Genomic DNA, 16,545 nt, shown 5'->3' on the forward strand with positions numbered 1-16,545 from the left:
TATACAAAATACAGGCACGTGCCTCTGTCAAATTACCACATGGTCGGCTCGGCGAATGTATCGATGCACCTAACCTTAATGACTCGACTGTTTATACACGGCATGGGTTATATATTTTAAAAATCGGAACAGCAAAATAACTATGGCAAAAGTCGTCAAGAAAAAGAAAATTTTAACGAGGGAGGAATTAGAACAACTTGATAAAACTGTAAGTCAATTAGCAATATAATTTTGATAATGATATGCTTGATAGTTATACTTTTATTTTATATTTTGTTTGTTTTGGTAGGAACTGATCGATAGAATATTGCAACTCGAAGCTCATAACTTGCAGTTAAAACAAATTATTGAAAAAAGATTGGGCACTGCAGAAAAAAAAAAAGAAAAAGTTAGTTCGACAAATAAAAAATTTGACTTTGCAAAGTAAGATAAATTATTTTTTAAAGACAATTCAGTACACTATTTGTATACATGATATAACTAATGCATTAATTTTTGAATTATAGATGTCATAAGAGGCATATTTTTCTAAAGTTTTACTACTTGGGATGGGATTATCAAGGGTTTGCTGCACAGGAAGACACAACAAGTACCATAGAATATTATCTATTTGCAGCATTAACTAAGAGCTGTTTAATAGAAAGCAGGGAGACATCGAATTATCATCGCTGTGGTAGAACTGACAAAGGTGTGAGTGCATTTTCACAAGTGATTTCTCTGGACATTAGAAGTCGACTTGAACCAGAAAAGCAGGACAACCTCTCAGATGAATTGCACTACTGTAAAATGTTGAATAGACTTCTTCCAAAGAATATTCGATGCTTCTCTTGGTCTCCTGCTCATCCTGAGATGTCCGCCAGGTTCGACTGCAAATTCAGGAGTTACAAGTACTTTTTTCCAAGAGGAAACTTAAATATTGAAGCTATGGACAAGGCTGCAAAATTAACAGTAGGCAGTCATGACTTTAGGAACTTATGTAAAATGGATGTGGCGAATGGTGTGGTCAATTTTTTTAGGAATATTGTTAACGCACAAGTTACTTGCATAAAAAGAGAGGATCCAGAAAAAATATCAGGTACTAATTATAAAGCTATTTTCAAAATATTAGATGGTATCCAGATTTTGTTGATCTACTTATTTGCTTGTTTTAGGATATGATATGTGTGAATTAAGCATAAAGAGTAATGCTTTCCTTTGGCATCAGATTCGTTGCATTATGGGAATCTTACTACTTGTTGGTCGGGAGCAAGAAAAACCAGAAGTCATTACTGATCTTTTAGATGTTGAAAAGTGCCCTAGAAAACCTCAATATAATTTGGGACACTACATTCCATTGAATCTTTTTTATTGTGAGTACGATGGTACGAATTGGTACACAGACAAAGAAGAGCTGCAGAGGGTAATCAAAGATCTGCAAGAAGAGTGGACTTATGCTGCAATCAAGTGAGGACATGAAGATTTATCAGTAAAACGCGTTTTGGTCTGAATAAAAGACACTTACTTACGATTTTTTTTTCAGATGCAGCATGACAAGAAATATGTTAAAAGATTTGGAGGCATTCTTTGATGATGAAACTAGTCATTTGAATCAACAAAGCGATTGTCTGTTGCAAGGAGTTGAGGCCAAAGTTTACAAACCCCTGATGCAACGAGACACGTGTGGTAAGCAAATTATTGATTATGAATTAAATAGACTCAATTCAAATATTTATCATTCCCTTCACCAAAAAAGTCTGTTTGTATACTTTAATTTATTGTGTGACAGGAAACAAAGTAGGAGAGCTCATAGTCAATTACAATTACATTATCACTACAATTTGAACTAAACTATAATTTGTAAACAATTAAAGTATTCACTGGCCCCTAGAAAAACTTTCGACCACTAAATGGTTATATTTATAAACAAGAAAGTTATATAACATTCTTGATAGCCCACTACTCCTTATCAAGCCGCAATTCCTCCCAAAAAAGCAAAAAACAAACAACAGCAGATAATTAATTGCACAAACGATTTTTTACAGAGAGTCTCGAAGACCGCATCGAACACTACACAAAAAAGCGCAGACTGGAAAAAATGAGCTGATAATCGAAAAGCCTTTCTTTCAATATCCGGCATAATACACGCGCCAGACAATTCAGCAAAAAAGACATTCGAAGCTTTTGTTTCGAAATGAGCGCGCAAAAAGCTGCGCTTCCTCAACTTTGTACCGGCTTTATCGGCTCCGATGCAAACATTCTCCTCCTCTATATGTGTATAGACACAAAGAGTTAGGTGTGTGTTGCGAAAATTCCCGCGACTCACGTTGGCGAGACGTTATTATCTGCGCGGCGGAGTTCAAGAGCTTTCAAGTGTGCTTATGAGGAGAAGTTGCGAAAGGCGGCAGTTTGGAAGACGTTTTTGCTCGGGGACAGCTCTGATCGACTGCAGCCGCTCAAAGGTGACTTTCTTCATAGGTCTTTCGTAAGAGAGGGAGAGAGGATTGGGAATCTCTTCGAAGCGGATTGAGATTTTCATATTCTCGAGAGTGATATATAAATTATATTTTGCATTTCACAAATTCCGCACAAGGTTGCTATGATAAAATTGAGGATTTTATTGACATGGCAGCATATAACTATGCCTTTTTTTAACTGTAAGACAATGTTGTATATTGGTTTATAATATATTGTCATTTCTATTTTAGTTTATTAAATGTTATTGTACATATTCTACAATTGTTTGGCAGATTTCATTAACATATACATTTGAAACCACTTAAGGCCGATTATTTTTCAAAACATGTAGACACGCGGGGACGACTCTCTCCAAACGGGTTGCGAAGATGAAATACATGTTATTGTATGGTGCACTTGGAAAAAATGCAAATTATTCGATTTGCACTTGGATCAAAATTGCATTTTGTTCTAATTCAAGTTTTTTTTTTTCAAAATTTTGAAATAATTTTTCCTTGCAGACCGCCCAAAGTGTCATATAGGTATCCCAAACTATCTAGACATCCGCTCAATCTGCACAATGCACATTGACAAGTATGAATCTATGATAGTCGATAATTTAAAAATAGACATGTATAGGAATTTATCGAGCTTTTAGTGATCGTTAAGTATATGGAGAACAGTTTTGGACTGGCTTTATAATATAGTCTACTTCTTACTCATCTTTAACTTTCTGACGAGCGACGCTAGGTGTCGTATAGGCACTTTTTCCTTTCTCTTATCAGAGTTTGCGCTTCGAGTCTAGATATAGTGGTGTGCTGCCTATGCCAAATCAGCCTTGTTGGCCCTGCTGCTTGGGCTGCTCACGCTGTAACTGCGCAGATCAATTTTTTTATTCTCTAACAAATAAGTTATCGCGTACTTCCTGTTAACCATGCACGATCCACATTACATTACAAGTGAATCAAAGTAATGTGTATTCGAAGCGAAAGCGAAAGCTTAATTAATCTTTTACGATGCGCAAACGCGCATTCGCTTGTAAAAGTCGTGTTTGTGCATTTATTTTAATTTTTATCCGTGGTTCATTTGGCGCAAGTACGATGCGTCAACGCATAATAATCGAAGGAATTATCAGTATGCCAGATTTTCCACGCTTTGATTATTATTTCACGAGCGAATGAGACTCGAGTACAGGATTTTCATGATAATATGCAAATTTAAACGTGGATTAATTATAAATATGTGGTTTCGATAAAAAAATTCGCTACTAACAAAGATGTATAAACTCGGATGTAAAAAGTTTCTTAAAATCGCGGGAAACCGAATTAAAGTATAACTTCGAGGCAAAAACATTTACACATCGATATTTGATTTCTTGAATAATATTGATTTTCGTTGCGGGCTCGTATTGTAACACGTCACTTCATACTTTGTTCAGCGCGACATAATCTCCCGATAATGACATTTTTTGATACTTTCAGTATATCAGATAATTGTCAAGTCAAACGGCCTGATAAAAAAATAGCGTCGATTTCAAACAGCACTTGAAAATGCCGTACATAGCAGTGTACGTGAAAATCTTAATATATATATATATATGCAGATTCATTTTTTTCAGGCGATTCATTAGATTGTTGCATCGGTTTGAAATCATCCTAGTAAAGATTCTTCTCTCTCCAAATCTCACCGAAAATTTCATACAAAACTAAAACGTACATGCATACACACACATGATTCCCCCGCGCAGTAATCTGCCGCGACTCGTATTCTCCGCGTGTGTATTTGCTTTGATGCGGGAAAAACAATGCGAGCACGAGCCTCGTGGCCGCTACTGCGCGGCGATAAGCCGTGGAAAATGTGTGCGTATACTTGTATCTTTGTATGCGTGTGCGAGAAGAGAGCGAATCAAAGTTCACGAGCGACGAAAAATTTTGCGGATGATTGATACGACGCGCTGCGTTTCGATTTGTGCATCGCGAAAATCATTTTTCATTGCGGATCATCGAGTGGGAATGACAGACTGACGCTTCGTAGTTTCTTTGTTGATGGGGCGAAGTTTCTTTGTATACACCAGGCAATCGCGGTGACGCTTGTTATATGCGCTGTGGGAGAACGTCGTCGATGTTTATTGCGGTTTCAGATAAAATTTGGTTTTTCTTTTTTTCGGAATCGTTATACAATGTGCTGTATTTTTATGTGATTCCGGTAATTTGGCTAGAATTATATAGCTGCGTGGAATTTTTTGAAGGGCAAATCCTGCTCCGGTGTAATGGACGCGACGGTTATTTCTTTTCTTCGAATGATCAGCAGAGGCTTTTAGTAGCGAGTTATTTTTATTTATTTTTTTTATGTTTTCGAAACGACAAAAAGATGTCCAACACAGAGCGATGATCGGCGCATATTTATTTTGTACTTTCGTTATCTCACGAATTTAATGTAATTTACTCGTTTACTTTTTCGTTCTTTCTTGTATTTTAAATACTAAACACCTTCAATTTACACGAATTATAATTAAACGTTAAGTTCAAATTAGCAATATTTCACGCACGAGAAATGCCTGCACGTCGTCACACGCGTCAACTTTATTTATACATCGCGAACCACAAAAAGGCCTTATTTCGTCTGCGGCTTCCTAAAAACCCTGTGTGGCTCTCCGCGAGAGTATCAATTAGAGCTTTATAGGAGTGACGTAAACGGCTGATCGAATGCACCGTCTAACAGGATCTATAGCGTTTGGGATTTTTCCAGCTTCATTTTTTCTCCGATAGTTCGCGAATATCGTGCGAGAGAGTTCCAAGGTGCAATTTGCGGGAGAAACCGAATCACGAAAACTTGTTTCACACACGGCGAGGACATAACGTTGAATCATTATATGGCTCGCATGAGGATGTGGAGCAAGCGTTATGGAGAATGATCTACTCTCGATATCTATAAATGGCATAGTTTTCGAGCTGTGAAATTATAGATGGAATAAATAAATCTGCGATTGTACGTTATATTATGATCAGTTGATATTAGTGTATAAATCGTACTGTGCAATAATTGTTTTCATAATTCAATTATATAATTAGAAAAAAGGTTCTCTAAATCTAAAGCATGTCCGCGAGTGCATAAAAATAATAAACTATTTAAAAATCAAGACCCGCACTCTATCCCACCAGTTAACCCTCGCAAGAAGCATCCAAAACTGATGGCCTCTTCTAAGAGCGACGACGGAGAGATGCGCTACTCACGATCCATAGTAGTGGAAATTCACGAAATGCTGCTGCTTTGCTCGCTTCGCTGTTTCTTTTGCGGTCCACCACCACATAAGCCACTCTTTAGCGTCTTGTGCGAATCCATGACTCAACGGCAGCGAAGTTGTCTCCTTCGCGTATACTCGTAGTTCCATCATATACGCAACTTGCTTGCTAATTCTTTATTTTTCCGGATGTCTGTAGATCTGGAACAGTACACGTCCGACCAAGATAAATGTGATCTGATACACTTAATTTAAAATGTAAACTTCGTCCAATCGTTTGTTTGTTTTTGCTCTCTCTCTCTCTCTCTCTCTCTCTCTCTCTCTCTCTCTCTCTCTCTCTCTCTCTCTCTCTCTCTCTCTCTCTCTCTCTCTGTTGCTGTTTGGTTATTTCTGGACGTCGCTTCCGCCTATCAGCGATTACGATCGCAGTAGACACAGATGGGTAAAGTCAGACGCAAATGACATGCATAGCAACATCGATTGATCGTCTCTTAATTTTACAATACCTCGTTTTGAAGCTGAGCCATATACTGTTAATTCGAACACTAGGTAACGCGAGTTTCGCGGCAATTTTGCAATCGTTTGGCTGGAGGTCGGCATCGCAATTTTTTCTTTGTTCGGCTAACACGCACATTAGAGCACGCGACGAAAATGAAAAACATGAGGAGGAAGAGGTCACCGAAGGATACGCACGTTTCGACGGGTAATGCGACTTTGCGCTACACTCGTGCGCTGCAGATGTATTTTGATATTCCGAAAGTTTCCGAGTATTATGTATCTCGAGAGAGCCGGTATACATGTATTTAAATGTGGAGCTAATCTTAATGGCTCTTAGAATTGATGGGCGGAGATCGTTTTAAAAAGAAAACAATTCATCGCGAAAATCAGCACTCCGATCACCGACTGCTATTGTCAATAAGCGTTTATGCAGAAATTCGTGAAAAAAAATATTTTTTTCACGAAATTCATGCACTTTACACGTATTTCTCGCTGCCTGTCAAAACCTGACTAATTCAGTCTTCTCGCCGCAGATATACAGACGTAGAATACGTAAGGATTCCTGTATGCAAATGACGTACAATGACTATACGACTTTCATTCCTAGACGATACCGTACAGATCACTTCCGTGAAAAAAAAAATTGAACTTGAGCAGGTTTAACGCTGCGTCACCTGTCATCGGTCATCTTCCTTTCAGTACAATACGTAAATGCGAATTTCGAATAGTTTCGGGAACTAAGATTTATTGCTTTAATGCGCAATCATATACTCATATAACGACGGCGGCTCTTTTTACGATTGAATTCCGCCGACGGTCAGATGTATCTCGCGCTAATTGAAGACCATGAATATACTTTTCGTGTTTACCGCGATCTTGTAATAATTATTATAACTTTACCGAACTTATTGAGTGAGTGCATTCTATGATGCTTCAACCGATATACCCTACCTACACCTGACTGTCTTCAAAATCGTCGTAAAACATGCGCGCGCGCAAAAAAAAAACATGACCCGCTGATGGCTGATATAGATATATGGAAAATAAAATTTTAAGACAGTCATTCGAATGCAGCAAAAAATCGGTTAGTATGTTTGTTCCGTTGATTTAAATTTATTCACGTGTGGTGGTATAATCTTTCGTTTCGCCTTTTTTCGGTACATTCACACGTTTCTCCGTAAACGATGATCTATAGAAGCTTCTCGAGGCACGCAACTCAGTTCCGTTTCATGATGATGCGCTGTGCCCGTGATCGGTCATATTTTCGATCTAAAATTCGATTCGTCACTGGAGCTTTTTTCCGAATCCTATGTCGCGGGTACTTTGCGACTATGTGCGAATATGACGAATATGTGCTTTGCGACACTTTTTTCGGTTGCCGTTGTTCAAAGGCAAAGGTACAAAACAATCGATTTGAAAACATCGCAGTTTCAATCATGATAATCATTTTCATAAAGATTTTTTCAAATTGTAAAATTTTGTAAATTGTAAATATTACATTCTCTAAATGCCGTTAAACCTTTCAAAAATTTTCCATTTTCTAACCCTTACATAACAGCTAATTTTAAAACGATTTCCTCATACGTCCGGCTCCTATCTTCAAATTCTCTTCCCATTCATTCCGAGGCTGACCATCTCAAGAATTCTCGGTTCAGGTCGTTGATATTTCCTCTAAAAAACAACCTTTCGCACTCAAAAAGTTACGTAAACTTTGACCGGCAATTAAAAACAAACTATACATGCACCGATACCTTAACCGCGAATAAGAATGAAACTAGATCGAATACAAACGAATATTTCACACACACACGCTCTCATCGCGTCTCTCGTTCGAGCTCTCTCCCTCTTCCCTTGAACTTTGTCAACGCTGCGCTTGTACGCGAGATATCGATGAAAGAGAGAGGGACGTGTTAGTGTCAACGCAGCGCTTGTGTATATAACGTAGCGTGTAATCAAGTCGCAAGAGTCAATGTATTCATAAAATGCAGGCACATTTGAAAAAGGCGCTCTCGAAGTGCGTATTACGCGATCGTTACGCTGATACTATACCAGTATAATAATGTGCATTTACGTACATACCGATTTCTATAACAGATCGGTGAAATTACACAATTTCTATATACTACGAGGAAAATCGAGGGAAAAAATTCCGGGGACACTTTTTGTCGAATTTTCATACGCAAGCTTTCAGTGTCTAGGTCACGGGCTTTTTTTTTGCAATCTAATGTCCTGCCGATTTCAAGGACGAGTGTGCGATATTATATATATATATGATAATGATAATATATAACGTGAAGTCGCTGCGCGAAAATTGATTAGCCGCATATAGCGAAGTGGGTCACGATGTATCGATGGAACTTGCGCTGTGTTTGTTTGATTTTCAATAAGGAAATTGCTCGATTTTTCGTTGTATGGATGTATAGATAGAGTTTGGCTGGTATATAGATGAATTTCGACATAGGTTTTTGGAGGACAATATGCGACGTCTTTAGATATAGTCATAGCGGGAAAGTTTCGAGTTGTTATGTTTTGCTATACAAAGTAAGGTACTTATAAACTACTACTGATGAGAAGCTTTGATTAGCCAATCGAGCTTTTTTAATTTTACAGTCAATAACAGCTAAACATCGAGATAACTCCCTATCTTTTATCCTACGTAATAGGGAATATTTAAGTGAAACGTTATTGAAAAATAATTATCTACAGCCGCAAGCGAATATTGATTCAATTTTGAATTTCATTGATTCCAATAACAAATTGTGTATCTGTGAAATCCCTCTATTATTCCAATAATTATGAAACGATCTTTTTCATTTACAAAATATGTTCAATGAAAAACTTTCACCGTAGAATAAGCAGGTATAAATATTGACATCTTAGTGAATGTCGCAGTTACTTTACGTTTGTTTACTGCACTGTATTTGATGTCATATGGAATAGATATGAACCCTTAACGACGATGTTGACTGATATTCGCGGAAAAATAGCGAAGTGCAGCATTTAAAATAGACTAAACGAATGAATTTTAAAAAGTTTTCGATAAAGTATAAGAAATTGTAACGGGGGACAAAGTCCATTCGGAATGAAACGCGACTGTCGAGCAAAAAGTAAATAAACACGAAGCGTTGCATGTGTGTGGCGAAAGGGTAGATCACACGCAAAGGTGGAAGAGAAAGAAACGAGATAAAAGTGACAAGAACTTGGACGATGTATCGGCGAAACAAAAAACGATATGCGTGAAAAACTGCTAGGAGATAGCGCATCGTGTGTATATAAGAAAGAAGGAAATGTAGGTATTCCCGAAGTGGAAATATGGATTACATTTTCCGTATTTTTTCGATAGTACAGTTGAGTATACAGTGTGATTCTTTAATATTTTACGTAATTTTAATGAATAATTATAGTGATTCCTATGGACATTCGAATTATTACTGATTATCACTATAACTGTATCTCGAGCACGTGTCGAAGAAATGATGGCCAGCTTTATAATCGAGGCTTTTTGTTCCAACTTTTTACGTTCCATTCCGAATTGTTGACCACAAAAAATAGAGGCGATAACGGTAATCGTAGACGAAGTATAAACACAGAAACTATATGCCATATTAGCCAACGCACACTGATCTACAAATCGCTTCTACAATCGAGTCGACACAGCTACTGCAATCGCAAACTTAAATTTCGATAGTTCCAAACATCGCCTCATTTTTTTTCTATCCACAATAACAAGAGATCTGCAAGTAAGTCAGCGATAAGAGAAAAGTAGTGACCAAAAAAGTGCGTACGAGAATCCTAAGGTACAATAGATAAATTTAAAACAGTCAAATCGCTCATACTAGAAAGACGTTGACCTTTACCAAACCAAATCGCCTTCCACACAGATTCTACGCAGCGGAAACCTTCGCCGAGGTTAAAAATCCAAACCTACTCAAGCGCACGATAAATCATCCACCCTCGATGATCACCGATCCCCTGAAAAAAAATCGTGTAATAAACACGAGTATAATCTCTCTTCTTATCATCGTCAGCTCCTTTAATCTCTTCTCCTCTCCTCAGCATCACGCTTCGAATCCATGGTAGTACACGTGTGTGTGTGCGTAACATACCCCTTCTGGCGAGAAAAAAAGCTCCTCCGCACACAAAGCTCGCGAGTAGAGAGCGCGCTGCATGTATATAAAATAAAGGAAAGAAAGGAGAGCGTCGGGAGAGTGAGTAAGTGCGTGGTGTAAGTGCGGCGTTTGTGCGACGAGCGAGAGAGAGAGAGAGAGAGAGCAGCGCGAGCGACAAAGGCTCATCGGAGAGTAGCTGCCAGTCGCCAGCGCAGTTCTACTCGGCAGGCGGAATCGGTCAGACGCGCCGCCTTAGATCGCGAGCCGCCTTTCTTTCTCTCTTCGAGTGATCAATTTTCCTCCCCTATAAATCGTATATACAATCGAGTGTCGCTCGGCTGCAGGACCAGTGGATTCGAATTCAGTGCAGTTTCCCACGACACATGCGCAACACTGCCGGTGAGTAGAGTGAGATCTTTGGATTTTTCGATTGTTTTTGTCGCGACGCGTTTAAAAAAAAAAAAAGAAAAAGAAGAAACTATTGCATAACCCCCGCGAGTCCGACTCCGGAATCGGTTTTAACGATATAACAGCGGAATTTCACGCGGAATCGCGATTTCCGTATTTTTCTTTCTGTCAGCATCTCTGGACTTTGTCCAAAGTAACCAGCAGCGAGCGAAAGCTCCCTGATGCGAGCTTTGTTGCTGCGAGAGTATAGTCGCTCCCGCAGTGGGGTATGCATTATAACGAGAAGTTAATTTTTATCTCTCTGGCAAGCGCGATTAATTTTCGCCTCCGCGGATTATCGAGATGCACTTCGCTCGCATTAACTCGATGAGCGCGATGAGCTCGTTATACGACTGGTTCGCGATGCGCGTGCGACTTTCTGCGTCACAATGGAGACCGGCTGATCGAAAATTCGCGGGTAACGCAATTCATCGACGAGTATAAACACACGAGTTGATTGTTGTTTTTTTTTTTCTTCTTTTGCGATCGAGTGACAAATCGCGATTTTTAGAGGAAAATCGCTCGACGATTTGGAGTATACAGTAGATAGTAGATGAGCAAAAGCGAGAGATGGCTTTCAACACGACTGTGCTAACAAAGCGATATGCTCTCACTCTCTCTCTCTCTCTCTCTATGTGCATGTATGTATGAAACGTTGATGTAACCATCAGAAGCGTTAGTTTTCGCTGCAGTCGCTGTAAAGTGTGTCTTTGGGTTACGGAAATGGTCGTCTGGCGATTTATGCGTATTTAATGTTATCGAGGGAAATAAACGAGAGGAATATATAATAACAAACAGACGTATGTCGATCCGTCCGCGGTGTAATTTTTCAATACCGATTCTAACCAGACATCGTCACAATCGGTATAAAAAAGCTCACCGACGACGTTTTTCTCAGCTTTAATCGCGGCGGCAGCCTTGCAGCGAAAAATCGAACGTTTATTTCTGTGACTTCATGAGAATTTGCATAGATCTCGAACCCTGCACGGATATTCATAATATACAGCTTCTCTCAGCCGAAGACCTTTTATAATATAGCCTCGCAGAATTTTTATTTTTTGCGGCATATTCGCGATTAAAATCGACGCGATCGCTTACAACATCGCGAATTCGATTCAAAACTGATAATAATACTTCTCCGCTGCGACTCGATCCGATACAGAGACAAAGAATCAGCGCAAGCGCGATTCCTCTCAATATAAGCCGGTCAACTCGTGCGCGGCTCTCGGTGGACTACAGTGTGTGTAATAGGGCAGGAATAGGAGAAAGTCTCGTGTGCCGGCGTTGTTTATACCGTTTCTCGCCACAGCGATCAGGTTTTTGCGAGAACGCCCGGCATTCGAATTGACCGAGAGACTATCGTCGGCGAGAAATTAGCATACAACCGATGAGTTTTGTTTACGAGGTCGAATAATCGTTATTGCAATGTATCTTTGCGATCGTCTATTTTTATATACACTTTCGAAAAAAAAAACATATTTTTTCCACGTCTCGAAAACGTGTCAATCATCGACGTTATCGGCACAGTCTTATATCGAACACAATGCCTTTGAATTATAATCAGATCATCGGGCTCGCATTGTCATCAAGACGAAAACAGCAGCGCGGAGACTCGCCGGAGAGAAAACGCGAAAGCGACGATGTTTTTCCGAAAGTCACACACACACACACACTTAGACTAGCGAACCGGTATTATTTTCTTTCGAATATATACCTCCCGGCGATTATCTCTCCCGCACCTTGGTACACAGGAGTGTGCATTAGTCAGCAGGAAGTGAGCGAGAGGATTGAATTCGTACTCGCGCACATTACAGAGACGAACGTAATCTGTATAATGGAGGCTTATGCGCGCGTATACGCACAAGTTTTGCAATTCGAATGTTTCCTTTCGAGATTAAACTTTATCGCTGGTATGCATTAGGAATTCGAGTACTGTGTTTTCGTTGTTATGATAATTAATTTTAATCAGCGCTTTCAAGTGCATTCGTATTGTCAGTTTCTTTTCTGGCTCTATAGTCTATAGGAGTCAAGGCTCTCATCTAGAAACGATCTTTTTATCAAGATTGAATTCGCTTCGGCGATTTTATCCAGCGCTGAATTATTGCGAGCGAGGCAATCATTGAGGAATCGCTTGTCTTAGTCAAAACCTCCAAGCATCGAACGCTTCCAAAATCTAATAAGCATCGCGCGAATCAATCGCGTATATAGTCACTTGGACTCGACACGGCCTCGATCCTCCTTTTGCGCGTATACACGAGCGCGTTTTATCTGCGCGCCTTTATTCGCGCGACAATTTTGTTTTCATTCTAAGAAGTACCGGCAAGATTGGCCCCGAGAGGTATATACAAGTATATGTAGCGGCGAAATGCCATTGGAACAGTGTCACTTTAGAATTAGGCTCGATTTTGACCGGTATGCGATCGGTTGGATAATACTTGACGATACGAGGTTTGAACTTTTTTCAAATACGTGTGTCGCGTGTGGGATTTACGAGATATCGAGACGGACAGAAGAATTTCGATCTTATCGCGACACGATCTTAATTCGCGATAAAAGATATCCTTATAATATTAAGAAGCGAGTTTAACTTCTTACGAAATGACGAAAATTCTTTAGTCATAGAAATCGGTCTAATAATTCAATCAACAGATTCGCTTCGCTATACTGAAGTGCATAAAGGCACGCGCACATAACAACAGAAGTTATTATTAACTTCGCGCATTTTACAAGTGAAACCGACGACGTCGCCTCGATTCGATCACTTGTATAATCGAAGCCTTTCGCAATCTATATCGGTATATATATATATATATATATATATATGACATATAGCCACCGCACGATACATGTGCGCGGCGCGAGTTGTCGGAGGCCCAATTTCGTTAAAATCCAGTAAACCTTCCTTTGTTTCGCTTTATCGCCGACCGATTAGATTCCCTCCTATCTGCTTTATTCATCTCGATATATATATATATATATATATATATATATATGTATGTATATGTATAGAGAGAAAATAAAAAAAAAACGAGAAGCGGAGAAGTGGATTAATGTGTAATCGTCGCGAGATAAAAATGCATTGAACCGAAGAATTGAAGTGATTGACTTGATGTACGATATTGTATCGTCGTGATATTCTAATAGATTTCCTAAAGTTTTATCGGCGACGCGTGCGCAGATTGATTTGATTTCCTTGACGAGTGTCGAGAAAAAAATTTTTTAATTTTGCATCGCTTATCGTTGCAAAAATCGTATAATGCGGATAAATCGATGTTTCGGTGAAAAATTTATGCAGAGTTGTGGGCAATATATATATATATATATATATATATATATATATATATATATATTGTTCTGGTAGATCTCTGCATTTCAATTATGCAATCTACGTCTATTATGAGGTTTTTTGAGTGATGCGGATTCGCTGCTTGGTTTTGCTGTGCGAAGAAAAACTTGCATTATTGTCATGGATATATTTGGTAGAATTGCTGCGTGATTTAGTGCAATTTTTCGTCTCGCTTTTCTTACTTGCATTTTTTAGCTAGTATAGTATATTATAGCACAAAAAATCATTGTAAAATTCTCGTTACATGTTTATGGAATCGTTAACTGTCGTAAAAAAATTCATCATATACGTAGGTGTATAGTTGTTTTTTTTTTTTTTTTTTTTTTTTTTTTATGAATTAACGATCAACTGATTAATACTCGTACATGACTATCAGTATTGGGACACAGTATTACAATAGCCGATAGAAATATCGAAAATATCTGATCCAGAACTTGACCTTCGCGACAATTCGTAATCAATCCCTGCCGATAGTGATTTTCGCCGAATTTCGAACGATTCCTTCCCATCTCTTCCGAAACCATCTTATCAGCACTACGTTACCACGTACTTATCACGAAGCTCGCCGTCATCTGCTACATCGTGATACGCGCATTTCCGTAAACCAAACGCTATATCGTGCTGAGATGTCGAATCGCGTCTAATCGTAGTTCCTGCATATCGATACATTTTTCCGATTTCCAAATTGTGTGTACCACTTCCCTTCCGTCGAGTGCGTAGCCTTTTGCTCGACTTTTCGCAATACATACTTCGTCGGGAATTTCAGCGAACTCGGAGTTGGAAAACTTGTTTTGCTGCGCCGATGGCGATTACACATTTTCAATGAGAGCCTGATGTATCAATGGTGTACTTGGGAATTTTTAAATCGATGTGTCCGTGGGAGGTATTACTGTATTTATTGATACAAGCTTGTGTCTATTTCTGTGGTGAACTAATTATTTGGAATCTTTTAATTCCTAGCATTAAAACGCCTTGTAGTCATATTCAGCTTTTCTAAAGAAAAGACTTCAAGCGTGAAAAATGGCTTTATAATAAGTGCTTGATACAAATTATCTGTTTACAGCGGTGCACCTCATGCATGACGAGATTATATGTGTGTACGATTGGCGAGCGTGAAGCTATACTATAATTTTGACATAACAATACAGCACGATAGTCAAGTCGACCATCACAATGCAGAACTCTATATTTCATCAATTTCCTCACCGCCGTTACGCTTACGAAAATAACCCACCAAAAAAGAAATCGATCCATTTTCAAAAAAAAAGTGCGCCACAAAAATTACCGATAATAACACAGCTCTCACGGCATGTATATTATTTCGAATTTCTCAGAACCGTTTAAGCTCTCCCTTCAGCAATCATTTCACTCTCATTACACATAATAATACAAACGCGTGCAAAAAACCACTTGCACCGCGGTATGCGAAATTTCTCGAAGCTTCATGAAAAAGCGATCGTTGCTCACACTTCTCGAGTGTATAACATAACGGTCTCGTGTGCTCGCGAGCGTCCGAAATTTCGCAAGAGCGCGAAATCGAAAGCGACGCTCTCGCAGCATCATAATGCACTGATGATCCACATATAAGATCGGCAGAAGCGCAGTGGGATTGAATTCGATGATGGCTCGTCTCTCCTGCATTACACTTCTCTCATTGTGTATATACATGTCAGTGGACGGCCGTCGGTGTCTCCGTCTCTTATTCTTCTTTTTCCGTGCGATTGAGCCGAGCAAATGTTTGCTTGTACCGAGAGCGAAAAGGTGATTATACTGCGAGAGAGAGAGAGAGAGAGAGAGAGAGAGAGAGAGAGAGAGAGAGAGAGATCATGTCAGGGACCATGATACGTTGACCAGGAAAAAGCGACTTTTTGTCGGCGTAGACCGAAATCTCGCACAGAGTGAAGGTCGCGTATACATATGACACAATGGAATTTTCGACCTCAAAGCGTAATTACACGTGTTCGCGAATTAAAGCACACGTAAGAAACGAAAGCAACTATATTACAGTATAATAATATACAGTTCGCGAATTTCCCCGGGAGATAATAACCGATATACAACTGCATCGTTTCGGTGAAAGCGCGCGGCGAGAGGGTCAATTTTGACAGTTATTATATCTGTATACGTTAAATGCGGTGTGTTGCACAACGAGCGAAGCGATTTTATTATCAAGTCGCCATTGCGCCCGAGCGCAAGCGATTTTTTAAAACAAACATTAGCTTTCGAACATATTTTGTTTAAATTTCGCGCGCGATCTCTGCAGCAAGACATTCGAGGAGGAAGTGAAATGTCGAGTGTAATATTGTTTGTAAATACTGTAGAAGTTTTATTAACGATTACACATACCGTTTGTGCAAACAATTATTCGCGAAGCGGATAATCTTCGCGTCGATAAGATTTATCTTGACGTATATGTATATTTTAAACAAAACAAAGGCTCCTCTCGGCATTATACCCTCTTTTTTCATTAA

General features: G+C 39.2%; 2 protein-coding genes and 1 long non-coding RNA gene across 5 annotated transcripts in view; 2 read left to right on the plus strand and 1 right to left on the minus strand.

Annotated features, from left to right (window-relative positions):
• The first annotated feature begins 35 nt into the window (after positions 1 to 35).
• LOC100118430 (tRNA pseudouridine(38/39) synthase) lies at positions 36 to 3,732 on the plus strand. Its single transcript, XM_001602346.6, has 6 exons — positions 36 to 208; positions 290 to 423; positions 507 to 1,075; positions 1,152 to 1,443; positions 1,520 to 1,662; positions 2,022 to 3,732. Exons 1-6 carry the CDS (start codon positions 143 to 145, stop codon positions 2,081 to 2,083), a joined length of 1,266 nt encoding a protein of 421 aa, XP_001602396.1. The 5' UTR covers positions 36 to 142; the 3' UTR covers positions 2,084 to 3,732.
• The window catches only part of LOC116415817, an 18,214-nt gene continuing 4,318 nt past the window's right edge, over positions 2,650 to 16,545 (minus strand). The window contains exons 3-4 of one of the 2 annotated variants that reach the window (XR_004226374.2): positions 5,667 to 5,875; positions 2,650 to 3,307 (exon numbers count right to left, since the gene is read on the minus strand). This is a non-coding gene — a long non-coding RNA (uncharacterized LOC116415817). Of the gene's footprint in view, positions 3,308 to 5,666; positions 8,306 to 16,545 lie in introns of those variants that run through there. The other variant, XR_004226373.2, reaches the window with a different exon arrangement.
• LOC100118468 (ATP-binding cassette sub-family G member 4) overlaps positions 10,468 to 16,545 on the plus strand; it is a 16,352-nt gene continuing 10,274 nt past the window's right edge. The window contains exon 1 of one of the 2 annotated variants that reach the window (XM_031921173.2): positions 10,468 to 10,680. The gene's annotated coding sequence lies outside the window, so the exon portion shown is untranslated. The remainder of the gene's footprint in view (positions 10,681 to 16,545) is intronic. The other variant, XM_016989823.3, reaches the window with a different exon arrangement.

This window comes from Nasonia vitripennis, chromosome 1, assembly GCF_009193385.2.
Source record: "Nasonia vitripennis strain AsymCx chromosome 1, Nvit_psr_1.1, whole genome shotgun sequence".
In the NCBI taxonomy this organism is placed as follows: domain Eukaryota; kingdom Metazoa; phylum Arthropoda; class Insecta; order Hymenoptera; family Pteromalidae; genus Nasonia; species Nasonia vitripennis.

Excerpts from the sequence above, each read along its gene's own strand:
- LOC100118430 (XM_001602346.6), top strand. The coding sequence starts at position 143 with ATGGCAAAAGTCGTCAAGAAAAAGAAAATTTTAACGAGGGAGGAATTA. Across the intron at positions 209-289 it reads TAGAACAACTTGATAAAACT|GAACTGATCGATAGAATATT; the intron begins GTAAGTCAATTA and ends TTGTTTTGGTAG. Across the intron at positions 424-506 it reads AAAAAATTTGACTTTGCAAA|ATGTCATAAGAGGCATATTT; the intron begins GTAAGATAAATT and ends TTTGAATTATAG.